At 54.4% G+C, this 19,177-nt stretch overlaps 2 protein-coding genes across 3 annotated transcripts in view; one reads left to right on the top strand and one right to left on the bottom strand.

Moving 5' to 3' along the window:
- The window catches only part of CLUAP1 (clusterin associated protein 1), a 62,245-nt gene extending 57,094 nt beyond the window's left edge, over positions 1-5,151 (top strand). Inside the window, exons 11-13 of one of the 2 annotated variants that reach the window (XM_032704278.1) lie at positions 2,423-2,478; positions 4,311-4,364; positions 4,644-5,151. In XM_032704278.1, coding sequence (XP_032560169.1) covers positions 2,423-2,478; positions 4,311-4,364; positions 4,644-4,793 — 260 coding nt within the window. In that variant the 3' untranslated portion in view covers positions 4,794-5,151. The remainder of the gene's footprint in view (positions 1-2,422; positions 2,479-4,310; positions 4,365-4,643) is intronic. The other variant, XM_032704279.1, reaches the window with a different exon arrangement.
- A 3,082-nt stretch (positions 5,152-8,233) lies between these two features.
- NLRC3 (NLR family CARD domain containing 3) lies at positions 8,234-18,966 on the bottom strand. The gene is made up of 18 exons (XM_032704235.1): positions 18,941-18,966; positions 18,331-18,479; positions 15,376-17,122; positions 14,747-14,833; positions 13,963-14,046; positions 13,608-13,691; positions 13,017-13,100; positions 12,825-12,908; positions 12,271-12,354; positions 11,368-11,451; positions 10,846-10,929; positions 10,657-10,740; positions 10,289-10,372; positions 9,712-9,795; positions 9,516-9,599; positions 9,213-9,296; positions 8,937-9,020; positions 8,234-8,440 (listed from the first exon to the last, which is right to left on the bottom strand). Exons 1-18 carry the CDS (start codon positions 18,964-18,966, stop codon positions 8,350-8,352), a joined length of 3,192 nt encoding a protein of 1,063 aa, XP_032560126.1. The 3' UTR covers positions 8,234-8,349.
- Between the last annotated feature and the right edge of the window lie 211 nt (positions 18,967-19,177).

The following is a 19,177-nucleotide window of genomic DNA, read 5'->3' on the forward strand; positions in this document are numbered from 1 at the left end:
ACACAGAGGGAAAAGGGCAAATGCTCACAGGCTTCAAATCATGGATGCTTGGTGGCTGCAAACTGTGGTGCTGCCTGGAGATTAGATTTGACTCCGAAGCTGCAGTGAGTTACAGTCTGGTCGTTACGAGCGTTTGTCCTAATTATCACCTCGTACAGCCTGTCCCGGCTGGAGTCACATTCTGTGTAAGGAAACTCAACAGGCTCCCACCCGCCTGGGAGCTGCAGGAGCTCCCGTGGCCGGAGCGATGCGGCTCTAAGGGCGCTGTGAGCCGAGCCCAGCCAAGCTGAACCCGGGAAATCAAGTGACAGCTTCCCCAGCCCTCCCTGCCCCCTGCACCTGACTCCTCTCTTTCCTGCCTCTCCTCCAGCACACGTGGAAATTCCGTGGCCATCTGCCTGTCCGTACTCCCACACACAGGAACTTGGGGGTTTGTGATGTGAAAGTTAAAATAGCGTGGAAAATCTGCTTGCTGTGCTCTTTACAGCTGGGTGCACAGGGGAAGCCCCAGCCCCTCTACATCCTGCAGTCTCTCCTAGGAGTGTCCCAGGGTTGTACTCCAGCCCTTCTGCGTCCTGGGGTCTCTTCTGGGAGCATCCCAGGGTTGTGCCTGCAGGATCTAATCCTGCTGATCCCACAATCCCTAGTTCAGAGAGGTGCTCCTGGCTTAAACAATGTAGGGATCCAAGTCTGGGCAGCATCTGATTATCCTGTTCCTCCAGATATAAGGATTTAGATGCACACAGGATGTCCTGGAAGAGCAGCATCCTCCAGACCTTCTGTGAGGAATCTCTGAGTTCTTCCCATGGCATTTTGAATTGTCCTATTCCATCAACTCTCCTTATGTGATATCTTGATTTTCTTTTATATGCGGGATCTCTCTCAGCTTTGTCTTATTTTAGGAGCTCCCTGCAGCTTTCTCCTTTTGAGGTAATAATTCCCAATTTTACACTTCATGCTGAGCCTTCTACAGAGCAAAATTGCAGTTTTGCAACTCTCAGAGCCGTCTGTAGGCTGGGCAAAAAGAGGGTTCTGTTGTTGTCTAATGATGTGAGTTGTAACCAGCTTCAAATTTATATGGTTTAGTCTTGCATAAATTAGAGCAAAAGTCTCCAAAGCTTGAAGGCAGATCTTCTGTCTGGAAATCTTACAGTTCCATCTCCACTGCCCAATCAGTAGAGGACACTGCTTTTTATCTAAAAACATAAAATCCTTTAAATTATCTGCCTTGATGCAACAAAGGTTTTTTTGGTGAGTTGTGGATGAGGTAGGCAGCTTTTTCCTGCCACTAATTCAGATCAATCTGCGTGGGACAGAAGGGACCTGTCATCTTTTGTGCCTTGGGAGGTACAAAAGAGGTTTGCCAGGATATATTTTAAAGCTGCTTTGTTTTCATGCTAAAAACAGTAAGGATTAGATTGCCTAGATTGGAACACAGGGGAAGCTGGTGATGGCAGATGGTAAAATGAGATGGTCACAGCACAGCTGTAAATAGGATCTGGTCAGTGTTGAGGGCATCCTGGGGGCTGCAGGAGCAGGGCTGAATCACCCAGGCATCCCACACGCAGCATTTCCCCTTTCCCAACACCTTCCAGGCTCCCTTCTAGCAAAGGAGACCTTGGTAGCATCTTCCCCATTTCCTATGGCCTCTGCATTGCCAAAAACAGCAAAGCACAAGTGTGGTCTCCCTTTTCAGTGAGCTCCCTGCAACCCTGAGATCTCCACCTCCCCCTTCAGACTTGCACATCAAACTCTCAACAGGAAATTCTTGAGGTTTGCCTTGGCACTGCCAGGAATTCCTGTGAGATGTCAGTCCCTCCTGGAATATCAGAAAGGATCTGAGCTTTCTAAAGGACAGGAGGCTTATCACATGGAAAAAAACCAGGCTTTTGTTCTCTGTCTACCAAAGCAGAGGAAGGAATATGTCAATTCACAGATTTTTTGGGTTGGAAGGGACCTCTCAAGATCATGGAGTCCAACCCCTCTGCTCAAACAGGAGGTTTGAGCTGGTTTTCCAGGACCACATCCAGTAGGGTTTTGAATATCTCCATTAATAACTCCACAACTTCTCTAGGCAACTTTGTCTCAGTGTTTGACCACCCCCACAGTAAAACAAAAGTGATTTCTTCTGTTCACATAGAATTTCCTGTTTCTTAATGTGTCTCTCACCTCTTGTCCTGTCAGAACTGTTACAAGGTAGCTCTGGAATTATCATCCTGACTGGAATTATTGTCAGACATCCTCTTCTACTGTCTCCTGAGCTCTGAAGGCTTAACAAGGGGGGGACCTTACATGCACTGGGATCTCATCCTCTCACTGCTGTTTGACTTGTCCTTAAAATGTAAACTCTGAGCTTTGTCCTTCCTTCTGCCTCCCTGTAACCATGAGCCAGGCTTCATGGTGATTCTCTTTGCTCTTGCAGGAAGAGCTGGCACACGGATCGTGGGAACAATGCAAGGTGGAGACACGGAGGAAGATGTAAGTAACCATCCCATGTGTCTGTAGAGCTTCCCTGACAGTGCTTTAGAGTGCCAGCTCTCTCCTCAGCTAGAGAAACACCTTTTATCTGCTGAATCCTCATGCCCCAGGCCTGCTTTTCCCCTCCTTTCCTTTAACTGTGCTCTCTCATCAGCACAGACACAGATTTCCCTATTTTTCCTTTGCTCTTGGGGTCTGTGTGCTCTGTGTGCTTTCACCTCGTCCTGCAGTGCACAACTCGTGGCACACAGGCTGCAGGAATGCTGTTTGGTGAGCTGTGGGGGCAGAGTGCTGGCAAGAGGGATCAGTGCAGGGCAGCAGGAGTTAGGTACATGGACGTAAATCCCCTTTTGTTGCTCTAAAAACACATGCCTTGGACCCTCTCCATGGCCTGTACTGGCAGCATCAGTCATCAGTCATCCAGATGATGGGGCAGGGATGAGAGCAGGACTGTGAGCTTTATCCCTTGGGATTCCTGCTGTCCCAGGGCTCCTGGCTTTGCATCTGATTGTGGTTTACGTGGTGAGCGGGCAGAGTCTAAAAGGCACACCCAGGTTTGTACAGAAGGCACTTGTTCTATGTCTGTGCCCAGCCCTTGGCATCCATGGGCAGCTTTTCTGTGCCTCTGGGCACACCTGAGTGGCTACATCTGCACTAGGCAGCTGAAGCCAGCTGCTGTGATGTGGTTTGCATCCATACAGGAAGCTCTTTCCATTTTCCCGAAAACCTGCTGGCATCCTGGGACTGTCCTGTTCTCCTCATAGTGATGGAATATTGCTTTAAAGAGTGCTAGTTGGCACAGGCCAAAACTGTGCTAGAAGATAGTACAGCTATGATGATTGTGGGCTTGTGTTTGAACCTGTGCTGCTGTTAATTCCTGGTGTGGATGGAGCCTTCCTGTCTCCCTGTCCAGCAGATACTCCCACAGTGCTGCCTGGCTCGAGGAGGGCAGTTCAGACATCTCTTTGAATCCCAGAATGGTTTGGGTTGGAAGGGACCTTAAAGCTCATCTCATTCCACCCTCTGCCATGGGCAGGGACACCTTCCACTAGCCCAGGTTGCTCCAAGCTCTGTCCAACCTGCCTTGGACACTTCCAGGGATGAGGCAGCCACAGCTTCCTTGGGCACCCTCACCTTGTCTATAGAGAGTAATTTGCAGCCCCTGCTCTGCTCTTTGCTCCTACAAGACTGGGTGTGGTCAAGGCTTTTGTTGCCTCCTGGGGAATGATTTGTGCCCTTGGCATTTAGAGACCTGTTTCTGGGAGGGTCAGGAATGCCTGTGCTGTATGTGAAGATGTCACCTTATTGTCCTTGGCCATGTTTGTGACAGATTTAGATAGTCATCCTGTGTTGCTCTCTTCCCTTTAGACTTTCCTGTTCACAGCTTTCTCCCTGTTGGCACAGCTCCATTGTATCCAGATGTGGGAAGCCAAAGCCTTCAGCCTCTGATTGCCCTCAGCTGGAGCCCCTCAGCTGCGATTGTCTTATGGCTCTGCCCTTGGAATCATCCTCTCAGGAGGCCCAGGGGCTGAGAGGCTCACTCAGGAACCCTCACAGGCATCTGTGTGTCCAAGATGAGGGAAGGAAACTATTGAGGCTGGTTTGAACCCCTCAAGGAGTCCATGGAGTTACACAGTTGGGAAGAGAGCAGGCTTCAGCCTGCCCCAGAGCCTCTGTCCCTTGCTGGTGTGGTGCATGATGCCAGAGCTGTGCCTGCCTTTGCTGCTTTCTCCCCTGCTCCCACCTTGGTTACTTTCTGTTTTCTTTTATGTTCTTGTACATTTTTTTTCCCTGCTCTGCCTCTCTTGTTCCTTCCACTCTGGTTCTCCAAGGGGACACCTGCCCCAGCACGGCCAGGCTCGCACAAGGTCACCACCAAGGCACAGGTGGGTTCCTCTCCTGCAGTTCATTTTCTTCCACTTCACCTTGATTCTCACAAGGTATCACTTTAAAGTTAAACACCCTGCCAGGTTTTTAATACCCCAGAGCCAGCAGAAGTCAAGGAGTTCATGTTTGTCAGCTCTGTGGGGTGGGGAGGGAGGTGTGCAGTCAGTGGGGAGTGCAGGGAGGGAGCCAGCACTGCCATCCCTGACTTTTGGGCTGGCAAAGAGGCCTTGCCATGGGACAGCTGAAGTGGTTATGGCCTCTTATTTCCTGTCCTTCAGGAGGACTCGGGGGATAGTGAGATTGACCTGGATGAAGATGATGAGGAGGAGGATGATCTGGAAGATGACAGCATGGAAATCTCCCCAAGCAAATCCAGCCACCGAGCAAGGAAGCCGGAGCCACTGGAGCAAAGTGATAATGACTTCTGACTCTTCAGGAGCAGGAGGCATCTTGAAACACAAACTCTGGAGAGAATGCAGGCCAGGAGCAAATATCCTGCCATCTGAAAAGTGCGTGTCAGCATGAATTTAGGAGTTGGTGAATAATGGTCATTAAACTTAAAAATTAAACTTGGATTGCCAGGCTTGTGACTCTCGAAGCATGAGCAGTTTATCCATAATGGGAATCACAGTAATGTGATGTTATTTCCATAATTGCACTAAACTGGCTCTCGTGCACTGCAGTGCCAGAAGTCTCACTCCAGTGAGCACTGTGTACCTGATTTCCCTGCATTTTATTATGTCCAAAGAGATTTTTTTTTGGCTTAATAAAACTGAATGAAAAGCTGCTCTGGGAATGCATTTCAATTGATTTTAAATCTGGCTTAAATCTGTTTATCCTAAACATATCCTTTACCTAATCAAGGACTTGTATCTGCTAAGAGCAGCTCCAATTAGACTGAAGGAGTGAAGTTAAAACTGGGAAACAAGTGAAGGACTCCTCAAATACCACCAAGGGTATTTCAGCTGTGTCAGTGGGAATTGTCTGAAACTTCAGTGGGCTGAGCTTGAGTGTCCTGAGAGCAGCCTGAGATGTGCTGTAACTAAATCCATATTAAATTAATCCTTTAATTATACTGGAGCTACTGGGGTAGGCTCAGATTTAGGCATTTAAATGGGCCAAAAGCTGGGCTTTTGTTCAGTACATTGTGCTGATGCCATCAGTGAAGGTGCGTTCAGGTTTGTCTGGGGGCTGCCTCTTTTCTTTTAGCTCTGCTTTAGCATCACAGTTTGTCTTCAGAGGAGCAGGAATCAGTGCTTGATGAGAAGAGTTCATTGGGGTGTGTGTTCATCAGGGCAGTCAGAGCCTGGCTGTGCTCCTGCCCTTCACCTTGTTACACCAGCAGAGTACTTTGCTTTTGACCCCGTCTGAAGTCCAGACTCAGATCCAGTCTCTCCATTAATGAAGGAAGGAGTGCACATAAGTCACTTGAAAAACTGAGAGGTTTTTCATCTCTGACCCCAAGGGTGGAACTGTCACACCTGAAGAAATGCCCCATGAGCAGAGCCCAGAGCTTGAAATGTCATGTCAAGCTGGGACAAGAGCTGACAGGTAAATACAGCCAGGTTTTGGGTGGTAATGGGGCGTGTGTGGGTGCAGTGATGTGCTGAGCTGACTGGCTGACAGTTTGGATGCTTCCTTGTACCTCTTAATTGGCTTTTTGCACCTTATTTCAAAGAAGGCAGATACAGAAGATGGCAAACACCTACTTCAGAGCCATTAGGGTGGTCCTGTGACAGCCAGGGTGAAGGTGTATGAGCTTAACACATCCCTCTCCATAGGGCTGGGAAGGTGCTGATTTTAGGACCCATTCCCAGAATGTTTTCCCATGTTATGCAGGGAATCCAGTCTGGTCCTCCGTGTGTGCTGTTCAGCTTGGAAAAGGTTCCAGGGAGACCTGAGAGCCCCTTCCAGTGCCTGAAGAAGCTCCAGGAGAGCTGGAGAGGGACTTGGGACAAGGGATGGAGGGACAGGACAAGGGGGAATGGCTTCCCACTGCCAGAGGGCAGGGTTAGATGGGATATTGGAAAGAAATTCTTGGCTGTGAGGGTGGGGAGGCCCTGGCACAGGTTTCCCAGAGAAGCTGTGGCTGCCCCATCCCTGGAAGTGTCCAAGGCCAGGTTGGACGGGGCTTGGAGCAACCTGGGCTAGTGGAAGGTGTCCCTGCCCATGGCAGGGAGTGGAATGAGATAAACTTTAACCTTCCAACCCAAACCATTCTGGGATTCTGTGATGTATCTGACCCATGAGAATGACATCCTACGAGACAGGGCCCAGTCTCCCAGTCTGGGCTGCAGTTTTAGAGTTACAGTTTTCTGTGTTTATTTGCTATATTGTAGGCCTGAGTAAAACAGAGACTTCATACCTTATGTGCACAGAGCCAGAGCCTCTCCTCAGGCAGCACTGCCACCTAGCCTTCCAGTATGCCCAGCCAGGGTTAGGGAGGCCACAGTTTGTGTTGCAGCTCCTTGTGCCAGGCCAGAACAGCAGCACCATCAGCAGCCACCCCTGTACCAGTGAACTGAGCTTCCAGCTCAGGATCTGCAGCCAGGGCAGTGGAGCACAGCTCACCCCCTGTGTCATGCAGTGCAAGGGGAAGGCTGCACAAAGCATCTTCTCACCTGGGAACCAGTTTATTTCCAAGTATGTACATACCCACAGCTCAGCCCAGCGTTCCTGGTGTCAGCCCTGGGGTCCCTGCAGCAGTCACTGCCCCGAGTGTGGCAGCGTGTCTCAGAGTGGGCTCTGGCTGGGGTGGAGTGGGGAAGGGGGCAGTGGCTGGAGGGGGCTCTGGGAGGTTCATAGTTCAGCTACTGGTTCACCTGCAAACCTGGCACCTTCTGGAGAGCCACTGGGTCTGTGCCATGCACACAAAGGCATCACCTGGCACCTCTGCTTTCAGCAGCCTGCCCAAAAGGTGACCTGCTAGGGCAGACCTTGCCTGCAGCTGGGACATGCGGAGGACACATCCCAAAGTCACAGAACTTGTGGCAACAGATGGCAACAGCAGGAGACCCAAGAACTCCAGCCTGAGCTGGAGGGGCAGCCAGCTAAGGCAGTCCTGGTGTAGCACCCAGATGTGTACTGGAGACAGCTCATCCTGCAGTGCTGGTCCTCTCACGTTTACCCTCCTACTCCTCCCATTTTCCTGAGGACTTTTAATTTCCAAAGGTCTTTCTAGATGGTTCTGCTCCTATGCCTTGAGTTGCCTGTCTCTTCACTAGAGAACAGCTCTACCAAACCCTTCAGGCATGTCTGATCAGCACCAACCTGTTACTGAGGGCACAGCAACAGCCCAGGATCCTGCTGGGAGTGCCCAGGTCCACAGCACTGCCCTTGTCCAAGCAAGGAATCAGCAAACCTCCTGTGTCCATATGGGATTTAAAGGGGAGCCTGCAGGACCAGGCTGTATTTAACCAGGTGAGAAGGGGCTGCTGTGAACCCTGTCTGCTTTTCACCCAGTTCTTCTGGGATCCTTGCCAGAAGCAGAAGACAGAGAAGAGCTGGCACTGGGAGCAGAGCCCTGGAGCCCCATGGGGGGTGTTGCAACATTTGCCCACAGTGACTCGGGCTGGGACAGAGCAGAGGTCCAGGATGCACCTTGTCTGAGTCAGGGTCCAAGCACAGCACTGTAACCCCGTGGAGATCACAGGAGGGGTTGCTGCTGCCTGAAGATAAATCACCCACAAAACCAAGGTCTGGCATGTGGGGTCTGCCCCCTCCTCCCTCCTTTTTTGCATTTTACTCATTCCTTGAAGCTCCCCCAGAGCCTGGATGAAGAGGGACACAGGCACACATCCCTCAGCTTTCAACGCCAGCGAGTCTCGACCCTCCTGCACTGCTGATCTGGACGCCCTCGGTCCTCCTGGGCCACACCGGGGAGCTCAGGAGCTCTCCTTGCCCCAGCTCTCTTCCCTGAGATGGGGACCAAGCAGCTCCCTGTGGGGTCACACTGGCCACACTCCTCACTGCAGCCAGGCACCCTCACACATCCACGATGCAGTTGGGAGCGTTTGTCCGGATGGTGTCGGAGATCATCTTGGCTCCCGACTGGCCGATCCGATTCCCCTGCAGGCTGGGAGCAAAGGCAAGAGGAGCTCAGGCTTGGACACAAGGCAAAGCAGGATCCTTGGTGGGCATGAGAGATGCTCCCCAGCTTTGCACCAGCATCACCTGCACCCTCCCCACCCCATCCAGAAGCTCTTCCTGGGACTCTGCTTCCAGGAGACTCTGAGTTTGAGAGCCCCAAGGCTGGGGCCAAGGTGAGGAGCTGGAGGAAACCCCTGGGGAGCTGGAGGGCTGAGCCACTTCTCCCTTGTGATATTTTGGGGAGTATGTGGCTTTTGAGGTGGTTCTTTGCCACAGAGGCATCCCTGAAGAGGAGCTGGGGGGTCTGGAGCTGTGTGGGTATTGTGGCTCTCATGCCTGGAGGAGCGTGGGATGCCCCTGCCCTGTTGGGGAGGTCCCTGTGGGGCAGCCAGGAATGGGCAGTGCCAGGTGGAGGAAGTCTTGGATGGTTCCCATGGTCTCCCCCATCTCTGCCTTTACCATCCAGTGCTGCAGCCACTTACTTCACATAAGTGAGGCCGTGGTTGCCCTTCAGGGCAGTGGCGATGCAAATGGCTCCGTCCATGCCCAGGGAGTTTTCCTGCAGGCTGAGGAAGGCAAGAGGGTCAGAAAGCACCAGCCAGGGAGAAGTGGCCACCAGGAGGGAATGTGTGGCTCGGACATTGTGAAAAACCATCCACTCAGGGGTTTGCCCCGCTGAGAACCATTGGCCTGGCCATTCCCTCCAGGAAGGTCTGGAAAGGCTCTTCCTGGCTCACCCCAGGGAGAGGGATACTCACTTGAGGCGGCGGAGGCTGCTGTTCACCCTGAGGGCGTTGGCCATGGCCTTGGCCCCTGCCACGCCGATGGAGTTCCCCCGCAAGCTGAGAAGAAAGGCAGGAGGTGAGGAAGGACAGCCTGGGATGACCCCAGGTGGGAGGAGGTGGGAGAGGTGGTCCCACACCAGCGAGCCAAGGGGCGAGCAAGCCAAGTCTGGACACGGCGCAAGGGTGGAAGTGGTGCTGAGGTAAGGACCAGGATCTCAGACACCCCGGGGATCCGTGTCACAGCCATGGGGACTGATGGCCCCACTGAGCACTTACTCCAGGATCTGCAGGCTCTTGTTGACCATCAAAGCTTCTGCCAGGGCTTGGGCACCAGCCATCCCAACCGAAGCCATCTGCAGGCTGCAAGGGAACAGGGACCCTTCAGCACATGTTGTGAGGTGGCCGTGGTGTGCTAATTACACAAGCTAATTAGGCTGCAACTCCAGGGCCCCGCCACAGCCTGGATACTCACTGGAGATCTGCCAGGGTCGTGTTGACCTTCAGTGCATCAGAGAGGGCGGCCATTCCCTCGTCTCCAATGGCATTTTCCTGCAAGCTGAGACACCCAAGTGCTGCCTCTGCCCATGGCCTCTGCACCCAGGAGCAGGGAGAGGGACAGCGAGCACAGGGCACAGTGTGCCCAGCATTCCCAAATGCCTTGGGGGACCCCAGGCCACCAGGCACTCGGAGCAGCCCCAGACAGGCACATGCAGGGGTGGCACAGCAGCCTTCCAGTACCTAAATGGGCTCTAAGAGACTTTTGACAAGGACATGGAGTGCCAGGACAAGGGGGAACAGCTTCCCACATCCAGAGGGCAGGGTTAGATGGGATATTAGGAAGAAATTCTTCCCTGTGAGGGTGGTGAGGGCCTGGCACAGGTTTCCCAGAGAAGCTGTGGCTGCCCCATCCCTGGAAGTGTCCAAGGCCAGGTTGGACGGGGCTTGGAGCCTGATCTAGTGGAAGGTGTCCCTGCCCATGTCAGGGGGGTGGAATGAGATGATCTTCAAGGGCCCTTCCAGCAGGAAAGTGCTCCCCTGGAACCACTTACTCAAGACTGGCCAGGCTGCTGTTGGACTGTAGTGCTTGTGCCAGGGCCATGGCAGCTTTTGCCTGGATGAAATTCCACTGCAAGCTGCAAACAGGAGAAAATAGGAGGTGAAGCCTGGAGCTGTGAACATGCCCTGATCCCTCCAGGCTCTGCACCCCTCTGCACCCACCCAGCACGGCAGAGGCTGGGATGTGACCCCTGGGCATGACCCCGTGGGCCCGTCCGGGATGGCAGAGCACACCTCCCATGGAGGGTGACCCAGGAGTGCCACTGCCACAGCCTTGAGGGGCTGAGGGCCAGGAGCAGTGTCCCTGCTCTGTGGCCATGCAAGGGGCTTCAAACCAGGCCAGGTCCAGGGGGAAACTCACTGGAGGGATGTGAGTGCCCGGTTCTCTCTGATGGCCAAAGCGATGGCTTTGCCGCCTTCGTCACACAGCAGGTTTGCTGCTAAGCTGGAGACAGGGACAGAGGACACAGGTCACACACACAGTGTTTGGGACAACTCCAGGGGCACCATGCAGCAGCCTGGGTGCCCTCCTGGGGCCCATGGGACTTACTCCAGCTTCCTGAGGGTGCTGTTGGTCCGCAGGGCGCGAGCGATGGCAGGGCCCCCCTCCTTGCTGATGGAGTTCTCACGAAGGCTGGGGGAAGACGTGGGGCTGGGAGGAGCAGCAGAAGCAGGAGCTGCTCCCTCACAGCCCCCTTGTCCCCCTGCTCTGGGGCTGACACCACCTATTTTGAGGTGTGTCTGTCTGACTTGAAACTCCATTAGCATCAGCACCTTCATTCCCTGCATCTCCATTCCCTGTGTATCCCGTGAACACTGGTGGCCCATCAGGGCTTTTTCCCAGTCTCCCATCCCTGCTGCCATCACTTCATTCCAAGACATGGCTGAACAGATACTGTCCCAAGGGTGGAAAGCTAATGATGGAGAGATCCTCAGAGCCAGAGGAGGGACAGAAGCTGCTTTTAGCATCCCAGAGCACTTGTGGAAAAAAAGAGGCACAAGCCAGAATGCCCAAAGGTTCCCACATCCCAGCAGCAGCTTTTGGCCAGGGTGGCTCAAAAGACTCACTTACTTGAGGCTGATGAGTCCCTTGTTGGAACAGAGAGCTGCTGTCAGTGCTGTGACCCCTGTGCTGCTGATGGAGTTGCTCTGGAGACTGAGACAAACAGGGAAGGTGTGAGGACAGGACAGTCTTGGCATCACAGGTAAGCTGTGGGGTCATGTTTGGGGTGAAAAGTGCCCGTTTCACTGAGAAATGAGCATCTCCCAGCTACAGGAGGTGGGGGGAGCCAAGGCAGAAGGACCAACATTGGGAACAATCAGGGCAAGCTCAGCATCTCCTGCTGACCACAGCAGCACTGGCCCCACAGAGCAGAGGTGATGGGGTTTGCCAGCACTTAGGGGCAGCCTTGTCCCCACCTAGCTCTTACCACAGCTGCCAGCTCAGCTGGGCAAGTGCTTTCCTGCAGTTTTGGTGTCCTTATCACACTGTGGAAAGCCACAGACAGACCCAGAGCACAGCCACTCATCACCAGGAGCCATCAGGCCAGGCAGGAGAGGTCCCTGGCTGCTGCTCCCAAGGGGAATGAAGGTTGCACCATCCAACCCTGACTCTGCCAGGCCCTGGGCCGATACCTTCCTCCTTAGCCAATTCCCATCACTTCAGAGAGAGAGAAGACTCAAAGCTACTAATATCCTCCAAAGCAGAACACAAAATCCTCACTGGGTTGAGGATTGTCTTTGTCAGTGCCCTCCTGGTGAAGGCAGGGCCAGCCTGGCTGCTGCTGGAGTTGCCACAAGGTGCTCCAGCCTGTATGGAGCATCCACAACCCTGAGCCCCTGCAGGGGATGTGGACTGGGAGAGACATGGAGAGAATCTGGAGCAGTCTGAGGGCCTGAGGGGTGGGAGGTGTAGCTGGAGGGAGGAGGGTGAGCTCTGTTGGAAAAGGAGTCCAAGCATGGAGGGGGAGCTTACTCAAGGCTTTGCAGGCTGTGGTTCACCCTCAGAGCTTCGGCCAAGGCAATGGAACCGTTGTCTCCCACTGAGTTGCTGGAGAGTCTAAGATAGAAGAGGAAGAGCTGGTGTTACCACCCTTGGATCTGCCAGCAAGGGATTCACCTCCCCCAGGCTCTCCCTGCTCCAGCAATGAGTGTGAACTTGCTGTCATCTCGTTCCCAACCTGTATACACCTCTGTTCTTGTGGTTGGTTGGAGCTAAAATAGCTTTTAATGTTCCCACAGGGCCTGGAGCTCTGCTGGTTGCCTCTGCCAGAGGGAAGACTTGGCTTCTCTGTTCTTTACATGTCTCCCTGCATCCCTGGATATCCTATGGAGAGCATCTCCACAGGGTCGCTCCAAAGGCAGCACTGCAGTCCCTGCCCCCTTCACCCACACCAACCGCCTTGGGCAGAGCCAGCAGTGTCCATCCTGCCCGTCCCACGGCCCAGCCCCCTTCCTGCCAGTCCTGCCCGCAGATCCTGGGGGATGTGGTGTTGGCATCACCCCCCCTGTGCCCCGAGCTGTGCTCACGTCAGCTCCCTCAGGCTGCAGTTCTGCTTCAGCGCCTCCGCGATTTTCCTGGCGCCCTGGGCTCCGATGGCGTTTTTCTGCAGGCTGCAAAGGGGAGGAGGGCACCTGTGAGCGTCAGGTGCCGTGTCCCCATCAGCGGCACCTCGGTCTGCTGGGTGGCCAGAGGGGGGACAGGAGGTCCTGGTCACTTACTGCAGGGTCACCAGCCGGTGGTTGGTCAGCAGGGCCTCGGCCAGGAAGGTGGCACCGTCCTCCTGGATGGTGTTGTGCTGAAGGCTGCAGGGAGACAGGAATGGAGCCGTGTACAGATGCTTCTGCAGTGGGGCGAGGGGCCATGCAGAGCTGTGGGGCAGTGGCCACCAGCCCTGGTGTTTGCTTGCCCTCATCCCTGGCATGAGAAAGGATCTGGTCCCCAATCATCCCTGCCCAGGAATCTCCCTCCCTCCTCTCCCCTGGAAGATGCCTCTGTCCATGCAGCAGCACTCTGAGCTCCCATGAGAGGGAGGGACCTCGACCTGGACCTCAGCTTCAACCTCAAGCTCAACCTCAGCCCAGGCCCACCAAAGCTGAGAGGCAGGAGAATCCCAAAATCTCCGGCCCAGGGCTGGCCTGGTCACCTTCTCAGCCACCTGCACTTATACTATTGCCCAGCACAACAGAACCGGGTTATGTCCAGGGCCTCCCCACATCCTGGCCCTTGGAGGTTGGGAAAACCTCAGTGGGACTGATGAGGGATGAAAGGAGGCTTATCCTGGGGATTTGTTCCCAGAAGTTGAGACTTACTTCAGGGAGAGCAGGATTTGATTCTTTTTCAGTGCATCAGCCAGTGCTTTTGCTCCGGTGGGGCCGATGGAGTTGCTCCGCAGGCTGGGGCAGGACAGGCAGAGAAGCCAAGGTTAGCAAAGGCAGTGGCACACACCCTGGGAGCCAGATGCCTTCCTGTAGCACTGCTGAGGTGGAACATCAGGCTGGCAGCTCACAAGGGTTACCTTCACCTCTGAGTGCTGGTGGCTTTAGGGGCTGAAGAGCCTTCCAAGCTCAGTCAGGCTGGGTGGGATCCAGCCCCAGTGCAGCCATGGGAATGGTTCTCAGTGGGGAACATGTGCATGGCAGGAGCTGGTACAGGGGGAACACTTACTCCAGCACCATCAGGCTTCTGTTCACCAGCAGCGACCTGGCCAGTGCTTTGGCTCCCTTGTTGCTGATCTGATTTTCTGCCAAGCTGCCCAGAAAAAGAAAAATTGGGTGTTTTTTCTGGAGGAGAAAGAGATTTTCACAGCTCCTGGCATATCCCAGGATGCAGCTCCTGGCATATCCCAGGAGCAGAGGAAAGCCATGTGGAACAACATTTGGTTTATGGTACAGCCAAAGTTGTGGGTGCTCTGAGGTCTGCTCTCTGGGGTGAACACCAGGCAGAGGACTGCAAGGACAGGGTAGAAAGGGAGTTTCTAGACTAAGAATTAATTTGTGTCATGAAATGGAGCTCAGATTGCAGCACGGGGGACTCTGTGCAGCCATGAGGAAGGGCAGGGAGGTGAAGAAAGTGAGGACCCCTCTGTCCAGTACAGGGCATCTTCCTTCATGGGGGTCAGGAGCCTGTCCCCTCTGTACATCAGATCCTCCCTGCAGAGCCTCAGGTGTCCAGCAAACTGCTGTGACCTCAGGAAGCAGTTTGTGGGGATAGCCTGAGGAGGCAGAAGCTTCAGAAAGGCTGGACAAAACAACCTGCCCAGCCACTGTGAAGACATGGGGTAAGGTCACTGTGCCTTGGTGCAGGAGATCATGTGGGGCTGTCCTTGTCAGTAGGCACCCAGGGAGCCAGTGGGGAGACACTCCTGGAGGACCCTCACACTGGTTTTGAGGTGTCCCCAGGTCCACACTGCATCCCCAGGACATTCAGTCTGCCCTGGGCCAGGTCCTACCTGAGCTTCTGGATCTGGCAGTCCTTCACACTCAGCACACTGCCCAGCAGCTCCATCACATTGTCCTTAAACTGGTTATTGTCCAGCCTGGAGAAGAGAGGAGAAAAAAGCAGAGAAAGACAACCCTCCCATGACATCTACCCATCAGAGGTGGAGAAACTCAAGGACAGAAGCAGAGCTGACTCAATGATTGTTGGTGGGCCTGTGTCTCAATTGAGACCTTGGAGTCACATTTGAGTCAGGGGGGAGCCTTGCAGGCTTAAACAGAGCTTATAAAAAAGAGGGAGAGCAACTTTTTACGTGGGCAGATGGTGATAGAAGGAAGAGTGGTTTTAAACTAAGAGAGGAGAGATTTAGATTAGAAGTTAGGAAGAAATTCTTCCCTGTGAGGATGGTGAGGCCCTGGCACAGGTTGCCCAGAGAAGTTGTGGCTGCCCCATCCCTGGAAGTGTCCAAGGCCAGGTTGGACAAGAGAGCAACCTGGTCTAGTGGAAGGTGTCCCTGCCCATGGCAGGGGATTGGAATGAGATCATCTTTAAGGTCCCTTCCAACCCAAACCCTTCTGTGATTATGAGTCACAGCCCAGCACCCCCTCTTGCTTTTCCCAGTGCAACCCCACCAGGACTCACCTGAGGTTGTGGCAGAAGAGGAGCTGGGAGAGCAGACTCTTACAGACATTGTAGGTGAGGCAGTTGGACAGATTTGTCTCCTCCATGCAGACGTCAGAGGCCTGCAGGAGATAAGCCAGGGCAGAGCAGTTCACAGGGGTGAGCATCCCGGCCAGGCTCTGGTTCTTCATGGCTTCCTCCACAGCCTTGGCGATCTCCATGTGCTGGATTTCGTGCAGGCAGCGCACGGTGTTCACGGTGCGCAGGGAGATGGCGTAGTCGGTGTTCAGGCAGCCCTGGAGGAAGGTGGTCGCTTGGCTCCTGAAGCCGTTCTGCTCGTCCTTCACCAGGAGCCACCCGGAGAGCAGCTTGTTCACCTGCGGAGAGAGGAGCCCAGAGAGGAAACGAACAAAGACATCCAGCTGCCTGTCCTCTGCCTGCAGCGATCTCTGCACGGCGCTCTTGAAGTGGCTGAGGAAGCCCAGCTTGGGCCAGGACATCCCGCTCTCTGTGAAGAGGTCAAATATCGCCCGCTTGGCCGCCGTGTAGTAATAAAGAGCTGCCAGGAACTCCTGTATGGTTAAGTGGGAGAAGTAATAGGCTGTGGAGGTCTGCATCTCCTCCTTGAGCAAGAGCCGAGTGCACAGGCTGCTCTGCAGCAAGGAGAGGTCGATGCCGTGTGCCTTCATGTCCTGCTCGTAAAACACGTGTTTCTTCCTGAGCAGCCCGTAGAAGGCCAGTCTGCCCAGGCTGCCCACTATCTTCTTGCTGTTGCTCACAGCCTGCTCGATCCTGAGGGTTTCTCTTGGCTTTTCTGGCCAGTCACTGCCCACCAGAGCCATTTTAAAATAATAGGAGTAGATTTCTGACAGGGTCCTGGGGACAACGGCTGTTTCCTGGCGTTGACCCACACTGGTTTTTAGGTAATAGGCGACTGAGGAGCCAGAAATCCAGCAAAAACCAGGAACAGTGCACAGGATGTATAACGACCTGTTAGCTCTGATGTGCTGCAGGACTTGGCTGGACAGGTCTCTGTCATCAAGGAACATCTGGTCCAAGAAGTCCTTTATCTCTGCGGCCCCAAACCCCCGTACTTCCGTCATCCTGTCCACCAGCCCTGCAGGGATTTGTCTGGCTGCCGTCGGCCGCGACGTGACCCAGACAGAAGCCTCCTGCAGCAGGTTGCCCCGTATGATGTTGGTGATCAGGTTGTCCACTGGGATCTCCTTTTTGGGGTCAGTGCATACCACTGCGTTGGAAAAATCCAGGGGAGTCTTGAACTCATCCAAGCCATCGAGGATGAGCAGGGTCCTGGCGGCTCCTGCCAGGATGCAGCTGGGCTCCGTGATGTGAGGGAAGGCTGAGCAGATGAGCCTCTCAGCAGAGAGCTTCTCGTGGGTGTTGAGCTCCCGGAAGGTGAGGGGCAGCACAAACATGATGTCCCTGTTGATCTCCCCCTTTGCCCAGGTGCAGACAAACAGCTTCACCAGTGTGCTTTTGCCAATCCCAGCCACTCCAATGGTGACAGAGATCCGTGGTGGGATGCTGACCTTGGAGAGAGGCAGGAAGAGCTTCTCCAGGGGGATGCTCTTGGATGTGTTTGGTAGGCCTTTGGTGGTTTCAATCTGCAGGATGTCGTGCTCCTGCTGCTGGATATCGGTCAGTCCTTCCACCAGCAGCAGGTTGGTGAGTCGCTGCAGGGCACCTGTCTCCAAGCCATTCCCATAGTAGCTTTGGAGGCTCTCCAGGTGCTTCTGCACCATGGGCTCTGCACAGAGAAATGAAAAAGGGGGCTCTGGAGAAGGTGGAGGATGGTAATGACAGATACAAATGAGAGAAGCTGCTTCACATTTTTGCCATGCCCATGCAGAGGGGAAACCTCATGGAGCCCTTACATCTGGGCAGGAAGGTACATGCCAGGGCTCAGAGGGCACTTAAAGGCTTAAATGGTCCTTATCAGCCTCAGCCATTATTCCAGGAGCCCATTTAATCTCAGGCCTGGGCCTTCAGCCCCTGACTAAGCTATATTGTAGGAGCACTTGGCTACAGCCCCATCATGCCTTTGCTGTGGGGGACCTTGCTGATCTGGACCTTGGTCTTGGACCTCATCACTCTGCCCTTGCTTGGTGATCACTGGACTGTGTCTGAACCTGGTTGTCCTTGCTGGACCTGATCCTGACCTCTGGATTGACTTCCTGGCTTGACCTCAATCCTGCCTCATCAGCATGGACTTGTTTGAGAGCTGGACTCCTGGCTGAACCTGGTGACCACCTGGTGACCACCTGGACCTGTCCTGCTCACCTGGCTCAGGTATCACAGCACTGGTACAGTGAAATTAAACCCTCCAGCAAAGACTGGACAAGCAGAGAATGGTGCTGCAACAGATTCAGAATGGACACCAGCCAAGGTTGGAGCCTCCCTAGCAGGAGGGAAACAAGGGAAACCTCTCCTAACAAGAGGGTTGCAAAGAGAGCCTGAAGTTTGGGCAGCCACCAGTGGATGGGGTCAGGGATGCCCAGCTATCCTCCTGCCATCCCCCTGTTCCCAGCCCAACTATTGGGACTGACTGATATGATCTGGGCACTGAGGACCTTAAAGACTCCTCAGGCTGCCCAGAGAGGTGTACTGAGGGCAGCAAGAGCACTGGAGGAAGGTCCCTCAGACCTGGCAGAGAGCCCTTGTCACCCTCAGCCATATCCTTCCCCAGCAGAGACCCTGAGACGGCACCATTGCATCCATGGATGCTCCCAGTGGATCTGCCAATGCCACCCAGCTCTGTGCCCATCTTGGGGTGCTCCAGCCAGTGCCCACAGCCAGGCCACATATGCAGACCCCCCTGGCTGGGTGCACAGTGTACTGCCTACCATAGACAGTGATGTGGAGGTAGAGCTGGGAGTTGGTGGTCTCGATGAAGGTCTGCAGGGTCTGGCAGGCGTGGCTGCCCTTGCTGGCCAGGACGTCCACCACGGCCCTCACCTGCTCGGGCAGGGAGCTCTCCTGCCGTGCCTGGCTGGCCTCCTCTGCTGTCAGGAGCTCCAGCCTCCCCAGGTGGCAGATGATCTCCTCCAGGAACTGCGGTGAGATGGACCTCACCAGCTGCTTGTGGTACCGGTGGATCCAAACCTCTGCAGGAGAGGAGAGTGGCACAGTTGGGTCTTGGCAAGCCCCGGGCATGTTGCTGAGGGGTGACAGGGAAGGGCAGCAGTGGAGAGCTCCCTCTGACTCTGAAGGTAACAGGGAGTAAACTGGAGCCCTCCAGAGCTACCTGCCAAGTCCTCCTTGGGATGATGCCATCCCAAAGCCAAAGTGTGAGGATGTTTTGTTAGGAGCTGCTAGGTCAGGGCAGCAGTTATTGAAAGAGACTGAAGAACACAATCATGAAATGGCATTTCCTCTTGGGAAACCAAGCCCATGCAGATAAGTCTGAGCAAGGTCATTTCTCTTCAGAGACAGCCATTCCACCTGTGCCAGCACAGCACTCCCCAGGCCCTTGGACCAGGAAATGCTGAGTGCCTCACCTTGACCCATTTTTGCGACTGAAACTCCCCAGAGATGGTGGATCTCTGGCTGCCCATCCACAGCTCACCTTCCATCAGAGGCCTCCTGTGACATGGGTGATCCCCAGGTGAGCAGTGCTGTGGCAGCAGCGTGGCTGTCCCATGGACCATCCCACAGCCCCTGGCCAGCTCACAGCATCACCTGCAGCCTCTCAGCCCTTGTCCGTGTTCCTGGTGAAAGAAGAGGAAAAGCAGCAGGAGCATCAGAAGCCAGTTTGGTGCTGACTGTGGTTGCACCAAGGGTCCATTCATCAGCTTTTGGTAAG

The sequence above is a fragment of the Chiroxiphia lanceolata genome, chromosome 16 (assembly GCF_009829145.1).
Source record: "Chiroxiphia lanceolata isolate bChiLan1 chromosome 16, bChiLan1.pri, whole genome shotgun sequence".
In the NCBI taxonomy this organism is placed as follows: domain Eukaryota; kingdom Metazoa; phylum Chordata; class Aves; order Passeriformes; family Pipridae; genus Chiroxiphia; species Chiroxiphia lanceolata.

What these genes read in the sequence shown, in the direction of transcription:
- NLRC3 (XM_032704235.1), bottom strand. Translation starts at nt 18,966, where the DNA reads ATGTCACAGGAGGCCTCTGATGGAAG. An exon ending in CAGGAGGCCTCTGATGGAAG is followed by an intron (nt 18,480 to 18,940) that starts GTGAGCTGTGGA and finishes CCTCTCCTGCAG; the next exon opens with AGGTTTGGATCCACCGGTAC. An exon ending in AGCACCCTCAGGAAGCTGGA is followed by an intron (nt 10,741 to 10,845) that starts GTAAGTCCCATG and finishes CCCTGTCTCCAG; the next exon opens with CTTAGCAGCAAACCTGCTGT.